Here is a 22,746-nt window from a genome sequence, read left to right on the forward strand (position 1 = left end):
CCAACGGGAACCTATCTCACAAATTCTGCACCTGCTAGTCATTTACTGGACCAGGTACCACGCACTTGGCTGGGCACTTTTAAAAATCATTTCATTTAACCCTCACCCTAATCCTAGCAAGTAGCAATTATTATCAGAATACATTTTCCAGATGAGATAATAAAGTGCAGAGAATTTAAATAAAGTGGCCAAAGTTACAAGAATAGTAAATGGTCGCAGTGCATTTTTGGAAGTTTTTGATTAATTTTTAATTTTTATTTTTATACTTGTTATATTGACTGACTATATTATTGAGAACAAAATGAAATAAACTGCAAATAATGTTATCATTCAGCATCACTTTGGAAGTTCTAGGGAATACAATATAAAATAAAAATGATAGTAATGTAAAGAGAAAAAAATGAATTATTACTTGCAGGAGATTTAATTTTGTACTTAAAAATAAATAAGAGAATTAACTAATAAAATATTTCAAAATTAGTAAGGTAATTCAGTAAAGTGATTGGAGGCATGATGAATATATGAGTCAGTAATTTTCTGAGCTTCAACAGTTAATAATTGTCTTACCCAATTAATACTTTTTGGTCATTATCTATTGCCTTCAATTGCTGAAGTATGTGAGGGCTATGCAGCTCTCTTTCATTATAACCTCACCCCAATATCCTACGTTACCGTGAAAGCAAGTCGAGGATCAAATTCTGCCAACAGGGACTCAAAACAGGCACGTAATACGCTCTACACATTTCATCAAGTTCCATCTCTCTGTGCTTTTAGGAGCAAGCACCTTAAGGCAGATGCAACAATATTCTGGGGGCATTAAAGAGAGAAATTCATGATGAAATTATGAAGATGTTTAATGGAGCCAGCCCAGAGTCAGAAACATAACTGACCTAAGGGGAAGAGCTAACAAGACAGAACCACAAAGCCCTGGTAAATCAACAGACACCAGCCCCTGAGGCAATTGGCTGAGCTGTAGGGACAGCAGGCAGCAAGGCCACAGGGCGGGCATTACTGCGACTTCCCAGTGGCACTCAACACTGACAGCTTAACAATGAAGTGAGGGCTCTGTGGACACAGCAGAGAAAGCAGGAGGGATTTCTTTGGGGGGGCAGCTGAGGTCCTTTGCTCAGAGAGGTGCACTAGAGGTCCTGTGCTTGGGGACGGCGAGCACAAGGCCTGCAGACCAGAAGCCAGGTTCCAGTATGAAAGAACACCTGAAGTGGAATATTCAAGGAAAAAAACTGTGTCTATTTTGTCTAGTCGTCAAAAAACGAATATAAATGATACATGTTTTTTATATATGCCTAAGTAAATGCACAGAGAGATATCCGTTTGGTATGATCTACCAGTGGGTTGAATTCGGGATGATTTGAATGTTCTCCTTCGTCCTTTTCAATGTTGCTTTGCTTGTTTCTTTGCGTGTTTTTACAATGAGCTGTAGCACTTTTGCAACAATTATAATATTTTTTTAGAGAGCCTTCACTATATTCATGACGTGGGTCCACTGCTTTTCAACTGTTTCTGTTGAATGCCCATATAAAAATAAGAGTTCCTTGCTAAGTGACAGGAACTTTCTAAATACTTTATAATGATGTTATAACATCTAATCCCCATAGCAACTATAGGAGAAGTAGTTTCTATCTTTGTTTATAAACCAAGGCACAGAGAAATTAACTTTTTTATCTGAACTCTCATAGTTGGTAATATATGGAGCTTCAGTCTAAATCCAGATGTTTCCATCTCTAACCTTGTAATCTGCTCCTTAATACATTACATCATTACGCTAATTACATTACAACACTTCAGATTGTGTATCGTTTTCCTTAATCCCTTTTCCTGCCTACTCTAAAAGCAGTAATCACTTTTAGCTCACTTGCTAACAGGGCGGTGGGCAATGAGCTTGCACATATTTTAAACAATTAGCCGGATTAGCAGTCTGTCAAAATTTATTACTTCTCCCAGAGTCGATGTATGGTGTTTGCAGGTGACAATCACTTGTCCAAAAACTATGAGCTGATGACTCCTATAGGTCCACCCCAAAGTAGAAAGCTGAACGCTAACACTACCCTGTCCCAAAATATATTGGTCATATTACTATTTCTCTATTAGCTGTTGAGCAATAAATATACTGTTTCTATATCGGGAAAAAAATCATACATCTCCAGGCTCAATATTTCAAAAGATAATCTTAATTTATAAGCAGGGTTGTCTTGATTCAGCTCCTTTTAAGATTAATCAATCATTACAAAGGCTATGCCAATGAGAAAAATAATATGTCTATAAAGGTAAGGCTAGGTTGGCAGAATTTTGTGGGGGTGTTTTGTCCTCCATATTTTAAGTAATATTTTCTGTTATTCCTTTGGATCAATAACCACTGACAATTCAAATGTCCTTAAGAGCCATCTGAGCTTTGCAGAATCAACAACATAATTTAAAGAGAAGGAATTAATCTGGAAAGGAAATTTGTTTATAAGCATAAATGACCAACCAGCTGAAATAGGGAGACTGAAAATAATCTTCTAGTATGTATCTGTTATCCTTGTCCCAAATGATTAGACTAGGGATTTGTCCCTGGCTCAAAAATACTCATCTAGGTCCAAAACAAAAACAAAAACCTCAGTAACAACTATGAACCTATTGTACATGTAGTTCTACAAATCCTAAGAAATAAGAGTAAAAGAGGCATAGACAATCATTCAGTCATGTCTCCCTCATCCTGCCTTTATACAACTGTTTTTTTTTTTCAAGTTAATTGATATTACACTCTTTCCTGTATTTCTGTCTTCTAGTCATGTTCAAATTTCTGAAGTGTTCAACTCTCCTTTTATCAACTATACATTGAATAAATCATTGTTAAGCACTTTCTATATACAAAATATTAGATTAAATACAAAGCAGAAACAAAGGTGAACAAGACACAGTTCCTGTCCTATGGGAATTTATAATTTAATAATTGTCCAATACTTTCAAATATTTATTCAACAAACACTAGGCTACGAAGTAATAGAAAAAGAGGTTGACTGTAATATGAACACATGAACTCTGGTTCTAGATTACTTAAATTCCATTAATGGGACAGATTTGTAAACAAGTATGTGCAGCAAAATATGGAACATGTTAATAGATTCATTACAGATTACAGAAAAGGAGGAGTAGTCAATTCTATCTGAAGAATCGTGCGAAGTCTTTACAGTCAGAGTGATGCTTAAACCATCAATAGAAGCCATCGGGTAAGTTAAGAAACTGAAGCAAAATTATTCCCACAAGAACAAGGAGTGAGCATCATGGTTCTCTCAGGAAATGCAAGTAGTCTGATACGGCTTAGTGTTTAGGAGACAGTCTTGAGAGAACAGTGGGAGAGGGACAGGGTAGTGTGACGTGGAGAGAAAGACGGGGCTTGAAAAACCAGATCAGACATATTACATAGGCAATTAAAGGGTTTTTAACAAGAGAGCAAGAGTATGATGGTATTTTCCCTTTTTGAACTCGCATAGGATTCATGGCAGAGCGAAGGTTGCCCAGAGCAAGATATGAGGTTGGGAGGGTCAGTGAACTTGTGCCACGGTCTCTGCCAAAGTCAGACAGGCCTGGACCCAGCCGGAAACAGAGCGGTCAGCCATGTTAAAGAGGAAATGTAGAAGTGAAAAAGGAAGAAGATCAGGGTGTGAGGCTCAACTGGCAGGAAGTCTACTTGGGTATTGGGGGCATAGATAAAATGGTGGGGACCGCTTACTTATTCCCTGGTAGGGAAGCAAACTGGAATTTCAGGACTGCCCATATGCAGTTTGAAAAATCTCTGAAGCAGTTCTGATGATCATGACCCTCATTTAGAACAGCTGATTTAGACCATACCCCTAAAGTGAAAATTACACGATCACATAATAATTTCATTTTTTAAATCCCAGCATTTTCTATGTGTGCTAGAAATATTCATAAAACATCATTAGCAGCAGTATGTGTTAAACAAATTCATCCATTCATTGTCCTCATTGAAATAAAGTGGCTATATAATTTTGTTTTTTTTTCTAATTTTATAGTTAGACCCAATATTGAGGTCAGTGTCTCTGGAAAGATCTGATGTAATCAGGCAGGACATCATTTTAGGTTAAACATAATCAATGGAGCACTTAGATACTTCAGCTGTGTTACAAGCACTTAGGAAATTATTTAGGCAATCCAACAAATTCTTATAACCACACACGTGTAAGAAATGACATAAGTTATGCATAGTGACTTAAATAAACTGGTCACTTTTTACTTATACACATGAAAACAAGTTCTGATTGTTTTTTGTTTTTGTTTTTCCTTGTACAGAAAGCATTGTTTCCTCTTCCATCTTCCCATTCTCAACACTTTTTTCTACTTGAATTTAAGCTTTTCTAAAACTTTGTTTTACCACTTTGTGGCACAAAATTAAAATCGATGAAGCACATACAGAGGGAAAGCATATTCACAGATAAATACCTATTGCTTCTTAAAGAGCCCACACCACGAAACAGCTCTTCTTATCCTAGATGATTCACAAGTGAAAGCTTCATATCCTGTTGCACTTTATCAGTTCAGTTCACCGAGTAATTTATTAGAAATATCTTTCCCAAGATAAAAATCTTCATTAAGTTAAAGATGTATTCATTTATGTCTGTATTTAGATATGTTATTTAGGATATCATACATAAAAATTCTCTCTGCTTGCTTATTATTTATCTGAGATTAAATGAGCCAATTGTCAGTAACAAGGAAATCTAATAAATGTCCACTTCTAGAACTATTTTTGCTCTGCTTGGAGACAAAGTTAATTTGAAATTATTTGTTTCTTGTTTCTCCAAATAAAACTTTATATAAACTAGTTTAGTAAGTCTTAGCTTATGAACTAAGATAAAAATGTTTTATTAAATTGCACTGGAAAGTGAGTAATTTTAATACTCTGTGTATATAAACTAATATTTTCAAGGACAGAGACATAAACAAATTCATAAGTATACAGATTCATTTCCTAATCTGTCCATCAGGCAGAAAACATTTATTGAAAACCTATGTGCAAAGCACACAGTAAGATTTTGTGAGAATCAATGATAAAACAAATATGCCCTCTTAGAGTTTGTAGGGGAGACAGAGACAGACATGCACAGCCTAAATAATTATAAGCAGAATGAAATTAAAGTACAAGAATTGTAGTGTGGGAACTCAAAAAAGAAATAATTGATTCCAGTTCAAGAAAGCATCAACAGCAGTGGAAACTGCGAGTCCACATGAGAGACTGGAGATTATTAGCAAAGTATCCGCTTTGCCTCAAGTCCACGTCTGAGAGGAGACTGGACCGGGTGTCTGGACAGGATGAGAAAAGACTCTGAATGTGGTATCACTGAACACCTTGGTAAGGGGAAACACAGAAAGTGCATGTAATAGGAAAATCACACAACTCAACCTTTGTGTAGAAGCTAGCAAGTGAAGAACAGAGAATATTTTAATAGTCTGGGGAAAAGAAACAACTTCCTGAAGAAGAATGATGGCAGCAGGAATGGAAAGGAAGCAACTCTTGGGAGACGTTTCCGTGACTCATCAGTCACTCTAAGTAAATTAAAGATTGTAAGAATTAAAATTAACAGCACACAGGCCACATATTATTGGTTTACTTTATTTCAAAAGTCAAGTATACCACTCTTTCCCACAAAGTCCAGATGTCCCTTAACAATTCTTCCAGGTACTACCTCCGGCATCCAGCACTCAGTAATTCATCACTTAACACAAGATTGAGCCCAGTTGCCATCTCCATTATAAACTCTAGGCCATAAAGATATAAATGGTGGAAAAAAAGGTAACATATTACAAAAGTATAGGGCAAGAAAGGCACAGATATCTAGTAATATCAAATATTTGTTTTCATGGTAAAGAAAGCTAATTATAGATCCTTATTGAGAGAAAAAAAACTTGAACAGCAACAGCAGAAACATCTGACATTCCTTTGGGAGAGTATTAAGTGAAATGAGGACTTTAAAGTAGGAAGTGGTTAGCATTAGAAAGAATCTACCTTAATATTCAGACACTAGAATGAGGGCCCAAGATTTCATATGTGTATAAGACAATCACAAATTTTCCGTAATCGAACATTTTTACAATTATTTCAAGTTTCTGCTTCTACTGTAAGTAACATCTCAGGTCATCTGGACCAGAGATACAACCTTCCATAGGTGTGCCCAGAGAAGTGGAGGGATTGTCTAGGGTCAGAGAGCCAGTGTACGAAACAGAATGAAACCTCAGGGTTTCCACTGAGCTTTCCTGACATGTTTCATAAGGAAGCAGGAAATCAAGTAAATATCAGTCGAATGACAAAATAATTAAATTGAAATAAAGAATGTGAAACCATTCAGTTGAAATTATGAGAGACAATCTTGAGGTGAAAATAAATCATCTTTTAGCTAGTATATTTCAAACTTCTCTCCAAAAATAGTTTTTAAATTCACTAATTTAAATTACCAATGAAGACAAACATTCACTAACAGCTTAATACTATGTCTCCTTTTCCCACCCCCTACAAAGAGGCTTTGGATGAAACCCCTGGCATAAAAACCAATTGCAATCAAATTTCTAATATTGCTGCTTCTGCACTTAATTTGAAAGTTGAGAAATCAAAATAAGTCAGTACACTCTATTTAAAATAGGTAATTTAAGTGGGATTAGTAGATAAAGTTATTGTTATGTGTAGTTCTCAGATAGCACTTAGTCTCATTCATTTGCCTTCTCTCCACTGGCTCTCATAGTCTTTGCGTTAGGACTGGGAAACATAAAAACCTACTGAAGACATCAAAAAAGAATGACTGAGCTTTCAGTTATAGAGAAAACCACAAATAATGTGATATTCCCTTTACAGGAGTACCTTTAGATTTTTTTAAAAGTGTTTGTAAGAATGCTCACGGATTTATACACATTGAGATGATAGAATAATCTGTGGACAGTGAGAAACAAATTTCGCAAAATGATTTTAAAACCACTATTATGCTAAGGCTGAGAAATGTGTTGGTTTCAACAGTTGTAACAATTATAAGGATATCTGGTTCATATTACACTCTGACATTTGCGATTTGTTCTTAATAAAACTAATATCTTTTGTTGAGGTGGGGTACTGGGAGGGAGAGAAGAGAAGTCAATTAACAAAGTAGAAAAATTCATGTCACAAATTCATGTCACAATTCACATAGAATACTGTAGGAACATTTTCAATATCTAAGTAATTATTTTATTTACAATGGGATTCTGAAGAACACATTGGTCACATGAACATATTTGAACATATTTGAAAGGAAGCTCTGAAATTTATTATTAAAAAGCTAACAAGTTGAATGGTGACTTCCTCATTATTAAGAAAGCAATGGGTTGAAATAATAGGGCTTGAGATCAATTTTCAACACTAAAGACAAATATGAATGTTACAGAGTCAATTCATTTAATTTCCTCTATTTTTCATTTGCCCAGTCCATTACCTTTCTCCAGCATTTAGCTTTCATCCGATCCTGCCTGCTGATTTCTAGTTAAATAGTCCTCTAATTACTTAATTTCCCACAGCTTCATTAGGTAACGCAGCAGCAGAAAAAAGATAAGAATCAATACTTGGAAACTAAACATCAAATAGTTAACATTTATGCCACTCATCTGAATTGTTCTATTCACAACTCTCACCAACTAGGGACAAAAAAACACCAAAGAATTTCATATTCTCCTTAGTGATAGTATTGATATCATCTATTTAATTGTGTCTTCCAGCTTTGTAATTTCTCTTCAGTCACCAACATGGAGGCACAGAGAAGAATGAGCAAAATAACTTAGAGAAGAGTGACAGAATATGGCTCGTTGTCAGCAGCCTGAGTCTTAGAATCAGGCATACTGTTTATGGATTAGGAACTCAACCTTGCCACCTCCTAGATGTAACACTTAGGCCAAACTACTTAAACTCTCTCTCTGAATCCCAATCTTTTCAACAGTAAAATAGGACATAACATCTGTTTTACAGGATTGTTGGAAGGATGGTTGAATCAGCATATAAGTGATTTACACACTGTTTCACATAGATTTAGACTTTGACATTAATTTAAACAAAATATATAACAAATGTCCAAAGCTTTCACATTTCTTGGACTCATCCGTACAGCTCTTATATTTGAATAGCTGCACTGTCTGATAAATTAAAATATTCCCCAGGGATTATCAATGATATTTTGTCTCTTCACAGTTTCAGGAAGATAATTGGTAATTCCCTCAGGTTTAGAGTATAATTCTTTATAGAATAAATATGACAAAATATCTCACGATTTGAAAAAGAATTCCTGATAGCTAAAGTCCCTAGATGATAAAGCGTTAACATTGATGGCTGTCATTAAGGTTAAAAATATACAGGCAAATATTGACCACTGCAGCATGGCATCTTTTAAATACATCTTATTTTATTATCAGCTATAAATTCTTGCTCTCCTTTGGCCTGTGCTGTCCTCTACTTTAATATCTCCTTTATCACATGCCCAACAGGAAAGAGCAGTCTAAATGTCAGCCCATAGATTTTATTGATCACATGTGAGAATGTTCTTTCATTCCAAAACTTCGTTGTTAAACCTGGCCTCCTCTCTGTCAAATCCCATTAAGTCCACATGTCTGTATGTGTGGGTGTGGGGGAGCCCCAGGGTGGAATCTGTAGAAATTAAGTATGCATTTTCAAATCTACATTCTCTGGCCACCGTTTTATTCTACACCCACTCTGCATTTAGTTGTATTCAGCCTGGGCTATGACATACGGTCTTTAACATGCAGCTTTAAAATTGTCACCTTGTAAATCATATTTCTATGACTCCCCAAATTGATTGTAATTTTCCCAAAGTACGAGTACCTTCCCTTCTGTGTTGCTATTTGCCACAAAGCAATATACACAAAAGAAAATGATTTAAGATTAACAGCTATTAAGTGCTTTTCTTGTCATAGGCATGGTGCTGGGCACTTTATAAACTTTATTTCATTCACTTCTCCAATAATCTTATAAATTTTGTTTTTTAATCACTTCCATATTACTGATTTAAAAAATGAGATTCCAAAAGTTGAAATGTTACCCAAAATAACATTCCAAAAAGAAATAAAAATGGGACTTAAAAATATCTGTCTGACTCCTAATTCTATTTTCTTGCTGCTACACTCTGCTGCCCTAAATTCTCATTAATCTTTACATGCAGGTTTCTCGTGGGAATAAAAGTATTTAGAAAGGTGCAGCCAGTAGTTTAGACTTGATTCTGCTTAAAGAGGAGTAGGGAGAAATAACCAAAACAAGGTATTAGAATCCCCTTGAGAGATAGATTATTAATTACTTTAGCTCTAGAAAACTATCCCCAATTGGGGGGAGGGTGGGAATCATAAGAGTTGTCAAGTATTAGTGAATAACAATGCTCACCTGTAGCATTATTTTGAATATTTACTATCTGAAATAAATTTTGGAAAAGAAGAGATAAGTTAAATAAATATACGTCGGCGTCGGCAGCCGTCCGTCTCGAGAGACGATGGTGTAGCTTCTTAAGAGTCTATCTGCACCGCCGAGAATGGTTGTGCAGTCCGACTCGGGAGTGACACGGTATCTGTCTCCTCCCGTGTTGAATCGACATCTTGCGATGACGCTGGAGTGTCCTCTCCAGTGAAGCTGAAGCTACAGAGCCTGGGCAGGGTGATATGGAGGGTCTGCTGTTGCCCATGCAGCAGACCCCCTCTCTCTTCGCAGCTGAAGGATCCAAGGGAAAGACGGAGTCAATACAGCTTGGCTTCAGGTGCGCCGCAGGAGTTGCCGGTGTTGACTACAACGTCAAACCGCCTTAGGGACTCCAGCTCCGGATTTTCTGTCGGGGTTTACTCCCTTAGCCTTTCCCCTGAAGAGGTGTGCCGCAAGGCAGCGGAGGTTTTTTTTTTTTGGAATCAGAGTTTTCCTTCTCTGATGTGCCCTGACTGGAAGATCGAACCAGCGACACTTAGCTCGCAGGCTGACGCTCAATCCACTGAGCCAAACCAGCCAGGGTTAAATAAATATAGTATACCAATATAATAGACTATTACACAGTCATTGAAGGTTATATTTTTAAAAACTAATGACAGCAATATCTACATGATATAATATTAACAGAGAGGTAAATAAGTTGTATAGAATATAGTATGACTTCATTACACAATGTATGTGAACATACAAAATCTGTCCAGAAAAAGTCCAGCCATTCTTAGTTTATATAACAAGAACAGTTTGCGCAACACTGATGTTACCTAGCGACCAAGGAGAGTGGACTGGAATGTGCATGAGTGAACAATGACGACTTCACTGTACTAGTCAGTGGGGGTGGTAGACCCCATTGAATGAGCATGCGTACTGTGTGGCTGTTGCATTCAAAATGACTGAGCCAATAGAGCAACAAATCTGCATCAAATTTTGTGCTAAGCTTGAATATTCTTCAAAGGAAACTGTTCAGATGACTCAGAAGGCCACAGCTATGGGCAACTGGTGATTGGCAGCTTCATCACAACAACACACCTGCTCATACATCATGTCTCATGCAGTTTTTTGGTGAAACGTCAAATCACCTAGGTGACTCAGTGCCCCCTACAGCCCAGATTTGGCACCCAGCCACTTCTCACTTTTCCCAAAACTAAAATCAGCTTTGAAAGCGAAGAGATTTCAGACCATCAATGATATTCAGGAAAATACGATGGGGTAGCTGATGGCAAATGGGAGAACTGTGTGAGGTCCCAAGGTGCCTACTTTGAAGGGGACTGAGGTGTCATTGTCCTATGTACAATGATTCTTGTATCTTCTTCGAAAATGTCTCTATTTTTCATATGACATGGCTGGATACCTTCTGGACAGACCTCATTGTACTCACACACGAGGAGGAAAGGGGGACTATAAATGTGATGTTATAAATGAGAGTAATGAGCTAAATGCTCATAGTATGGTGGAATAGTGGGTGGTTTTTATTTTGTTTTTAAATCTATTTGTAATTACTGAGTACTGTACTTACCTAACATGACAAGTAGTATTTAACTCATGTAGATGTACTAACTTATTTAAATTTCAAAAGAAATATAAGAGGTAGGGGCTACTATTCTCCCCACTTTGCAGATGAGGAAATTGAGGAACAGAGAGATTAAGTCACTTTCCAAGGCTTCACAGCTAGTAGAGCTGGTCTGGGTCCACACCTATGCTCTTCAAGGCAAACAAAACTGGCTCTCATAAGCAAGAGTTACTAGTATAAAACAGGCTAACAACTGAATAAACCCCCTTTGAGAGAAACTGCTTTTCTTCCCTGCCTTGAGTAAACTTAAATAAGGAATGCAGGCTTCTGCCTCTTATGCCACAAATAATGTAACTAAAATAGCACAGCCATTAGCACCCTATTCTCTGAGGTCTTGCTTTGTGAATTGCTGCTAGACTCCCATTCTCCACATTCCAGGGTTCTTTTAGAATACCCCAGGCCCTAAATGCTAACAAATGCAGGGCAGACCAAAATACTGGTGGAACAACATAGTAAGCCTTTTCATTCCTAAGATGCACCCGGGCGACTCCCACACTGTGATTTCAAAATCACTTTCTAGAAATACCCCTAGAACAAATTTTCCTAAAACTCTGAAGCTAAAAACAAAAACAAACAAACAAACAAACAAAACAAATATGGCCCCCAAAAAGCACCATGGGGTGACTACATTTTTGAACAAGACCTCAGGAACTGCAGACTCAGAAGAACGAGATGTTTCGGGCATGCCACAACTTGACCCTCAGTTTCCCTGCTATAATGCCTCATTAGCAGGCTAACAGGAATTCTAATTTGCGTAGCTTACAGTAACAGAATTTATCAGCTAACAATATCATTTGAAACCCTGCTTACATACTAACTTCAAACTGTCTGACTAAAGAAGGGTAAAGTGTGTCTAAGGGATAAACCCGTGTGGACTGGGGTGGAGCAAGCACTGTGATTCTCTTTCACCACAGATAATCAGAACAGCACAGGCATCTGCTTCAAACTGGGCCGATTCCCACTGGACTAATCAGATTCTCTCTTTTGGAATCGGAATTTGCTTTCAAACACGGTCAGTTCATCACTAAGTGTAACTGCAACTGTGGCACGTACACTTGCACAGTGTATGCCACCAGTGGACAGAGAAATAAACACACAAACAAACAAAAATGTCTTTGAAGTTAAGAGAATTAAGAAAATGTGGGAGGACCACATGAAAAGGAGAAGACAAAAGTAAAAAGCACACAAAATTTCAATCCTCTTCCTGTTTCATTCACAATATACTTGCAGGCTATCAAAACCTTCCATGGATTATAAAAATCACACCACCCAAATTATCCCAGCAGAGAAGCAAGAACAGGGATAGTGACAGCCTAACACCAACATTTTTTTCCTTTATATAGTGCTTTATCTTTTACCAAAGGCCTATAAACAATGATGTGAAAATAAATATATGTTCAACAACAGACTCTCCAAAAAAAGGTAAATGTATGTATGTGCATGTGTTTCCATAATTTATTATAAACTTTACAATTTATAAATTATAGTAATATATATAATCTTTGTAAATTCCATAGGACTAATTGATTCCCACAGAATGTCTTAAGTGCTGACAGTAACAAAACAATAATCAGCCCCGAGTTGCAGTGTTTGCCATTTTCCATGTGTAAATATTCCACCATGGCCAAACTTCAAGCTATCAATGTGACGTCACCGAACATGGATTGAGAAGAGATGAAGAGTAGCACACAATGGCATATTTTCACCACACAGATTAAAAAGATAGAGCATAGGTCATAGTAAAGAGTACAGATAAAAGTAACACATAGTAAAATAATTGAACGTAATAACTTTTGAGTATGTCTTAACTTTCTCTTAAAATGTAATTTATTAAATTTTAGGCTTACATATTTAATTTTTAACAATCACTTTATTTAACAACTGACACACAAATTCCTGTGTCAGTTCCATTTAAACCAGCTCCAGCACATCATTAAAATGTATCATCTTAACTAGGGCAGCTATTGCTAATCCAGATGAAGTGACTACAGTCACAGAGTCATTTCCTCATCAAACTAGGTGAATAAAAAGTTTAATGTGAATAACCAGTATGTGGTGAACCTAGAGATCTTGATTCAATAACTCTGGTGTGGAGGCCTAAGAATCTGTATTTTAACAGGCAAAGTGCCTTCCCCATGCCAGATGATTTATTCAGAGCCAAGCTCATAATATACTGCATTGAAAAAAAGGGTTCTGTAATAAAACTTGACAAGTCCAGTGATAGAAAGTGACCTCACAGGGTGAGTAATCATAAACTCCTAACTGGGCAGGTCATGGTGGGTTGTCATGCCCAGGCATAAATATCAATTCTCGACTAAAAGGTTTATCTTCTCCTTGAATGAGCCCTGTCCATTGTTTCCCACCATCTAGGTTAACACACCTAGATGCCTTTTCAGATCCCTAGGAAGTATAATCACCCTCATGAGAGCACAGAACCTTAACTATCCTGTAATCTAATCTGCACCTTGCTTTCTCCCACCTTCATGTAACCTTCCATAAATCCCCTCCTAAAATCCAAATGCATAAAAGAAACTGCAGACTGTCATTCCGAGATACATGTTTCTCATTCTGTTGAGATCTTGCTTCCAGGGATATCCTCTGATTGGCTCAAATAAATTATTATAAACATTCTCTACAAGTTTACATGGATACAGAAGAGAAAAACTTGTCTGTAAGGAGAACACAAAGACTAAGAATTACTGTATAATGCAACTATTGAAGCAAAGATAAGTTTGTTGCCCCAAAATATGCCTTTTGAGGGGATACTGATTATTTTAGACTAGTTAAATTTTAAGAAACAGCAAAATTCAGAGAAACTCTGAAAACCAAGTAAACCAGCCTGGAGAACCTTGAAGTGTAGAGAAAAATTTTCCTCCCCAACACTATGATACTGCTACATTCCAGCTGCTTTGGGAAAACAGCAAAATCCAGCATGGGGGAGGAGTGATAAGTTTCAGCATATAGTAAGCACATATGTGTTAAGAGTATGTTCAGTCACAGAGCACATAAGAGGAGTACCTAGAAATTAGACAAAAGAGTTATGGCCAGGTCAAGAAGGGCTTTTTAGAATGTGTAGCACAAAATACGTGCTCAATAAATTCCCACTTTGTACTCTCCCCTAAATATTAGTGCTTAAAGTTAGTTTGATCAACATTCTAGAATTATTGCTGTGAAAGGATTTACAGATGATAGCTAACCTACAAAGTCAGCAAACACAGAATTCTCTCACTGCTGTTACAATCGCTAACTTCTCAATCACAGAAAATGACATCAGTCATCAAAAGTATGTGTTGGAAATAGTATAACTAAAGTCCCAGGGAAAACAGGTGATTATGGTATGTTATTTTTCACACTGGTTTTACCTCATTCTAATTAATCTGTTTCCAGAATAAAATGGGACTATTACAGATATTATTTTCTGTTTCTAAGGTTGTATCGTTTCAGCTATAGACATTTTAATTAGGTAACCCAATTAGCATAAAAATCTATTAATGAACATAACACATAAAAATAAATCCAAGAGATAAATAATGGGTAGAAGGAATGTTATAAACCCAGCAAGAAAGGTGTATTTGTCCTCCTCACACACCAATTTTGTAGCCACTACAAAACCTCTATGTACACAGTCCCTTCTCTAATACAAACCATGCCCATCTGGTCTTGTCTTCCCTCAAGCCCTATTACTTCTCTGTAGTATATTCCAAACACTGTTCCACAATGACCTGTTCCCTGCCTGTGCGTGAACTTCCTCTTTGGACCTAGTCCTACATTTTCATGTTATGTCATATTTATTTCCGAACCAGATTTTACATTTTCAGAGAACGTCTCTTTCATTTCTCATGAAGCATTGTATAGTGCTAGACATATAAAAGACACTCAAACACTTGGTCAGTAAATAGACCAAATGATTTCTAGAAATTATATTTAGCTTCAAGCCTCAACTGTTGATTTTCTCCCAAAATAAAGATGAAAACAAAAAGCATTTTAAAAGTCTTAGATTGGGTACAGTGAAAAGAGGTTATCAAAAAGGTTTCTATTCCTGAGTTGCTTGTTAAGTGTCAGCAAATTACCAGAGGGCTCTAATTAAAAAGGCAAAGGAATTTTTTGCTGGGTTTGCCCATTGTAAGGCTGAGGGGCCTACAATTGTGCCTTGTTGCTAAGTGAAATCTCCACAAGCATCCTAGGATATATGTTCTTTATGCATAACAAAGAACAAAGAAAAAGAAGGTACAGGTATCTCAAGGCTGCTTCTATCCTTGTCTTCTTTAACGTTTTTTTTGAAGTTCAAAAGAGGACTATTTACAGAATCCCATTAACTGAATCATATAATACATTTACTCAATAAATACTATTGCCAGTATCATACTTATAACAACATTTTTTAACACTTTCTTTGTGACATAAGTTTTATAAGCACTTTTCAGACATCACCTTATCAAACTCTGACAACATGCTATATAAGATAAATACCATAATTATCCTCATTTTAGGGATGAGGAGGGTTAAATGAGGTAATACCTTGTTCCAAGTAACAACGAAATTCACAAAGCCAAAAATCTGTAACTAGGTGTCTTACATCAAAGCCCAAAGAGCACCACTACCTATGATTACAAGATTCAATTCTTTACAATGTAAGTACACTGAGTACTAGGGTCTCTTTCAGAACTTTTTTTTCTATTTGAAAGCTTGAAAATTAAAAACAAGCACCAAATTAGTGGTATGAGAAAAGGCTGGAACAAGGGCATTTTCAGGGTCTGAGGCAGCAAGCTGAAACAAACTGCCTTAAAGTCAATAGACTTCAGGATTCCCATCACACTCACAGCAAACAAGCATCCAGGCAAATAACAACCACCACCACCATCCAGAGTGGTTAAATGTGGACTCTTTTGGCAGAAAGACCAGCTAAGGTATAATTTCTCTAAAGGTGTAATCACCCTAAGAGCTTATGAGAAATTCAGATTTAATTTACAACATATTTACGTATATCCATTCCATGTATGGGCCACATGGCATTCAGACTTTGAAAGATATTCAGCAGAGGATAAGAACGCTAAAAAATGCTGTTAATGTAGGACTTTTGACTATGCATTACCTGTATATATTAATAACCTCGCACTAGCATCTGAAACCAGCTTTACAGTTAAAAAGAAGGAAAAGAAAAGGCCTAGAAAGTAATCTCTAAAAAGAGCTTGCCATACAGCTTCACCTGTTCAATTGACAAAGAAATCAGTGGAAGCACTTAAAACAGTGGCCACACAATAAGACAAGAGCTTAATGTTTAGCTACCAGCATCAGCATTATAGTTTCCACAGTTTGAGGTCAGCAGTAAGAGGAATCACGCAATCATGGTATATATATATATATATATACAGCTAATTACCTCTAGGGGTTGTTGGTTCCTGAATTCACCCTTCCCTCAAAAAAATATCAATCCTTTGCCTTTCGACTTTTGTCTTGTGAAAATGCAAAATCAAGTAACACTTTGTTGACAGCATTTCAAGCTCCAGGGCTCATTTACATGGAAGATTCCCCATGTTTATTAGGTTTCTTTAAGGCAAGTTCTAGCAAAGAAAGACAGGGAAGGATTTGAGGGTATTAAAAACAATCTTGGGGCAAAAGTAGACAAGTGAGAAGAGAGTTTTCCAACAAGAGAGATCAAAGTATGCCAACAAGGGAGTGGATTAAAATGTGCAAATTCTCTCTCCTCTTGCTATTATCAGTTTAGTTTTAGTCAGCCCATTTCCTCAAAATCTGAGATATAGCAGTTGGGCTGCTTTATTTACAGGGAAACTGACCCAAAGAACAAGGGAAAGGTGTTTGGAATTTACAGTCCTTGGGCAACGGTCTCGGTTGTTATTAGCACCCAAATATGTCTTCTTGCTGGCAGAAAATCGTGGCTTCCCAGATTTTAGGTAAGGCACAGATAGTCTGCAAAGACCTCGGGAGCCAAAATCTCTGCCTACCAGGCAGAAGTCAAAAAGACCGGAAAAGTAGAGGGGGTGGGGGAGCAAGCCGAGGGTTCCAGGAAGCGTGTGGGGAAGGAAGCTGCCGAGGTTGGAGCCCACAGTGGCAATAGCACGTCTGCCTACGCCCAGCAGGGAGAGTCCCGCGCCACTGCGCGCCAGTCACAAGCGCTTTGGCAATTCTATCCACTGCGATTCCGGTCATCACCCAAGGATACAGCTCGGGTTTGGGACGTAAAAAGGGCTTGTACAGTGGGCGGCCGCAGGAGTTCTCACCGCTGAGTCACAGCCCGGCCAACTTTTACAGCATTTCCCAAAAAGAAAACAAGAAGTCTCAGTCCCGTAACCCACCACTCACTTCCAGTTCGCGATATCCGCTCTGTGCCGCTCAACCCGGAGGTTAACTCCAGACCCTACAACTGGGGTGTTTGCCACTCATCGCGCAACTTCTCATTCGCTCAAAGCCTCTAAGTATCCCGAGCTCTTGCCAAGCGCTACCAAACCGGCAAGGGGAGGGCAGGAGGAGGGAGGGGAAAGACTGCGTCCTCACCTGCAGGACACCGACACCTCCACCCGCGTAGCCGGGATGGCAGCACTCAGCTGGTTCAAGTCCCCGATGCCCGCAGTGCTGGTGTAGCGGCTGTCCATCTTGGGTGGAGGCGCCCACATCCACAGCTCGGGCAGATGAGGGCTCCGAGCCCAACTCCAGACAGACCAGGAGAGGGGTTGAGGGTGGAGCAAAGGAAGGAGGCGGAGGCTGCTCGAGGGTAGGAGGAGGGAGTTGGGAAGGCGGACCTCCGCGAAGAGCCCCGGAGGGAACCTCGAGTTATAGACCCAACTGAGGTTGAAGCTGCCGGGGAAGTGGCGCCCGAGGCTGTGGGCTTCCCTGCCCCCTCCTTGCAGGCAGCAGCCCCAGCGGAAGACACTCCGTAATCCTTTTCTGGCTCTGATGGGCTCCGCGAAGCCACCGGGCAGCCTGGCGGGATAGGTGGCACCAGACCCAGACCATCTAGAAGAGAAAGCCCTGGCCCGCTTTGTGTGCGGTTTGGGTTTTGTCTCCGCCTCTACACACCCACACCCGCCTCCTGGGCCGTGACTCCCTTCTGTCAATCAGGTGTGGACGGGAATGTCAAGCAGTTTCTTAGCCTGGGTCGGAGCGGGAGGTGTGGGCGCCTCTGCTGGTTCCTAACTCCTCTATCATATGTCCACCCCTCCCTACCTGGCGCGGACCTTCACCTCACCCTTGGAGCCCACGGAGGTCCCTCCCATTATGACCTCGGGCGGATAAGCCGGGTCCCTCCTTCTAAAATGCCCACCCTCTGCCACTTGAGTGTTGGGGACGATGGAACATGAAGGCAATATCCAACCTTATGTAAGCGGTGGTAAGAGAGTTGGACTCTGGTGCAGGTGTGTGGGGGGCGCTATTTGGGATTTAAGGAGCCATCTGGTTTCCTTCTTCCCTCAGCTCTTTGGAACGTGGGGGTCTAATGGTGACCATTCTTCTACAGGCGGGACTCTTCTGCGCCCCCTTGTTTCCAAATGCATGTAAATTCTGCCCTGAAACCTGGAGGTCACAACCCTATAATGCAGCTCCCTCACCCTAATCCCAACCCGCAACACCTGAATGGAACTGGAGAGATAGAAACAGAAAAGTCGGAGTGAGCGCCGCGTGTGGGAAACTGGATGCCGGGGCAGCCAGGCTGGTGCCAGGATGCAGAAGCGGCAAAAGCACGGCTAACCGCTGCTCACCTCCATTTCAGCGACCTTTATTTCCTGAACCTTCCTTCCAGCCTCGCCCGTGCGCCTGCGGGTCCCCAGGCACTCACCACCAGGGGCAACCGAGAACAGGAAGCAGCATGAGGCAAACTAAAAGTACTGGACGGGTGTCCGTCTTCTTTTACTGCGCCAAACCCGGAGTTTCCAGCTGGTAGGACTAACTCATGAAGGAAGAATTTGCATGAGTAAGGACCTGACATGATTTTAACATTTTAATCCACTTGGAGTCACTTACCTAGCGAATCTAAAGTTGCAGGTGAGGATGTGGAGGGGCAGACTTATCACTTCCCTCTGCCAAGTATACTTTCATGTTTCATTTTTGGTTACTTTTCCTTGATCGCCGCCTCCACCACTTGTCACCCCTTACATCCAGAGGTTCTGTGTTTCTCTTCCTCTCTCACAACCACAGATTAAACTGTAACTTATTACTATTTGGAAATGCCCTAAAACTCCATACGTTTCTGTTATTTTGCCCAAAAATTAATTTGAGGGAAGAGACCTACTGTATTTTCTTAAGCTAACCAGATTTTATTTTACAGAAGTCTACTAAAGAAATAAAAGTTGAGAACTTTAAAAATGTTACTCAACTCATAAGACTTTTACTTCTTAAGTTTTTCCACTTTACTGAACTATAATTGATATATAATCATCTGCCCAAGTTCAGTTGTACCATTTGATAAATTTCAGTGCATATACACTCCTGTGAAGCTATCACAATCAAAATAATAACCCGTTCCATCACCCCCAAAAATTTTCTCATATCCCTTTTGTTATCAGTTTCTCCTTTTGCCACTAAAAAATCCCTCAGGGCAACTGATATTCTTTATATAGCTATAGATAAGCTTGCATTTCTATAAATATAAATACATATATTATATGGAATCATGCATGTACTCTTTATTCCTGTGACTTCTTCCTCTGAGTAAAATTCTTTTGATATTCATCCATGTTGTTGAGTGCATCAATAGTGAATTTCTTTTTATTACTGGCTACTATTGCATTGTATAAGTATGCCACAAATTGTTTATTCATTCACACATTGGTGGACACTAAGTTGTTACTAGGTTTTGGATTTTACAAATAAAACTGCTCTAAACATTTATGTAGAAGTCTTTATGTAGGTGTATCATCGTCGTCGGCAGCCATCCGTCTCGAGAGACGATGGTGTAGCTTCTTAAGAGTCTATCTGCACCGCCGAGAATAGCTGTGCAGTCCGACTCAGGAGTGACACGGTATCTGTCTCCTCCCGTGTTGAATCGACATCTTGTGATGACGCTGGAGTGTCCTCTCCAGTGAAGCTGAAGCTACAGAGCCTGGGCAGGGTGATATGGAGGGTCTGCTGTTGCCCATGCAGCAGACCCCCCCTCTCTTCGCAGCTGAAGGATCCAAGGGAAAGACGGAGTCAATACAGCTTGGCTTCAGGTGCGCCGCAGGAGTTGCCGGTGTTGATTACAACGTCAAACCGCCTTAGGGACTCCGGCTCCGGATTTTCTGCCGGGGTTTACTCCCTTAGCCTTTCCCCTGAAGAGGTATGCCGCAAGGCAGCGGAGGTTTTTTGGAGTCAGAGTTTTCCTTCTCTGATGTGCCCTGACTGGAAGATCGAACCAGCGACACTTAGCTCGCAGGCCGACGCTCAATCCACTGAGCCAAACCAGCCAGGGAAGCTGGGATGTAGATGTATGCTTTATTACTAAGTATCTATGAGTGGAGTAGTGGAATCATATGGAGTGTAAATATTCAACTTTTTAAGAAACTGCTACACTGTTTCAAAATAGTTTTACTACTTTCCATTCTCACAGCATTAGATGACTTCCATTTGTTTCACATCCTTACCAACACTTATGTTACTCATTTAAATTTTAGCCAATCTAATAGGTTTGTAGGAGTGGGTAAATGACTAATGATATTGTCATATGGATCTTACTGTGAGTTAATGACTAATGACAAGCATATTTTGCTGTGCTAATTTGCTATCTGTAGATCTTTATGAAGTTTCTGTTCAAATCATTTTCTCATTTTTACTGAGTTGTTTTATTATTCTTGAGTTTTGAAAGTTTTTTATATACTCAGTACTTTAAATGACAGAACTTTTAAATTGTATTCAAACTTTTGTTAATATGGTCAGCACAATACATAAAGAATTATAGTTTTTAAAACTAACTTTTAATAACTTAATAAATATCATGAAACATAACATGTTTTTCTTTAAACTTTTTTTGGAGAATGTTTAATAAAAAGTTTATATTTATTGAAATGTATTTAAATAATGTAAATGACTTCAGAATGTGTTAAAAATTAGATTAATTTTATTTACTAAAATTTATAAGTAGCCATTATTCACCAAGTCAGTGATTCAGTAAAAATAGACAAATGTTTACTATGTGCTTAGGCACTGTGATAGACCTAGGAGGTAAAGCTTTTTCTGGCAAGGAGATGGATGACTGAATAGAGATTATACTAAATGAATCATTGAGTTTTTATTTCTGAGATTTTACTATTCTAGAGAATTAGGGAAGATCTCAGTTTGTATAATTAATTGTCATTGTCAGTTATTTTTCAGAAACATTTATTTGTAAAATAGCATGGTCAAAAAAGATCAGCTAGCTTGAAAGAGCATATCCTTATATGGACAAAGTTCATTTACCTCATCGGGCAAGTGCTGGATCAGCTCACAGAAATCCAAAACAAATTGCACTGAGTACTTCTTCAGGGTATAGCCACATCAGTGGAAAATTTGCTTGGTTGGGCCTAACAGCTATGCCACTTCAAGATAAGTCAGAAATGCCAGCATCGCCATATGCTCACCTTCCAAATGTCCTCAGGAAATTGAAGAAAAGAGACGGTTTTGTCATTGCTTAACCTCTATGGATAGCTATACAATCAACTTAGCTACTTAACCTGTTCTATGAAGGCACAGCTTACAAAATAAACCTAATGGCAAAGAATGGACTACTTGTTTAATTATGAGAAAGTTGCAGCTGAGGAAAGATATTCTGATGAGTGTTCAAAACATGTTCTCTGAGTACCTGCCTTCTCACTGACCTGCTAATGGTTTGGAGATTATTTACTCGAAGTGGACTAAATCTACAGATAACCCAATCATTTCAGACATTATAAGAGGTAGTATTACTGATATCTTTAACTTGAAGTTACCTTTGTGATGAAATAATTATCTCACCAATATTTAAATACCACCTTTCCCATAGTAAAGGCAGTCAGAAAAATATCACTTTTAAAATATTACAAGTAACAACAAGATTAAGATGTTGTGAATAAGTGTCCAGGTACATTAATTCCAATCTTTTAATCAAGTAACACCTTTCTAAGGGATCTTGGGTGGTTCTTTAGGTAAACTCATTCTCAAGCATAAACTTTTTTCCTATGTTTGATAAATAAATAAGATTTTATACTCAAGAGACCACTTAGAATGCATAATGCTTTCAAATTCAGAACTTCATATTTAATACTTAAGTATACAGAAGAATATTTTAAATTATGTTTTGAAAGCCTTGAGTTGGTTTGGGTAATAATTAGTTTTCCATTATCACAGAATCATTTGGCTCAAACACTAGCTATTCAATAAAAAAGATGACATGAACTTATGAGGATTGGGGAAGGGGTGGATCAGAAAAGTGATCAATCTAAGGTTAATTATCTTACTGTGGTTGAATTTTTTTTTAATAATAGTATTTCAGTTATCTATTACTGTGTAACAAGCCAATCCAAAACTTAACCACTCACCCTGACCTCTGTGGCTCAGTTGGTTGTGCATGATCCTGCAAAGTGAAAGGTCACTGGTTCAATTCCTGGCCAGGACACATGCCTGAGTTGGGGGTTCAGTACCCAGTCAGGGCACATAGGAGAAGCAATATCAATTTTTCTCTCCCTCTCTTTCTCCCTTACTTCTCCTCCCTCTAAAGATAAAT

The 22,746-nt window shown here is 38.6% G+C and overlaps 1 protein-coding gene across 1 annotated transcript in view; it reads right to left on the minus strand.

Moving 5' to 3' along the window:
* CPNE8 (copine 8) overlaps positions 1-18,111 on the minus strand; it is a 170,925-nt gene extending 152,814 nt beyond the window's left edge. Inside the window, exon 1 of the mRNA XM_090273007.1 lies at positions 17,595-18,111. Within this exon, the coding sequence (XP_090129133.1) occupies positions 17,595-17,713 (119 nt within the window). The 5' untranslated portion in view covers positions 17,714-18,111. The remainder of the gene's footprint in view (positions 1-17,594) is intronic.
* Between the last annotated feature and the right edge of the window lie 4,635 nt (positions 18,112-22,746).

Source organism: Furipterus horrens, unplaced genomic scaffold, assembly GCF_987537825.1.
Source record: "Furipterus horrens unplaced genomic scaffold, mFurHor1.1.pri manual_scaffold_4, whole genome shotgun sequence".
In the NCBI taxonomy this organism is placed as follows: domain Eukaryota; kingdom Metazoa; phylum Chordata; class Mammalia; order Chiroptera; family Furipteridae; genus Furipterus; species Furipterus horrens.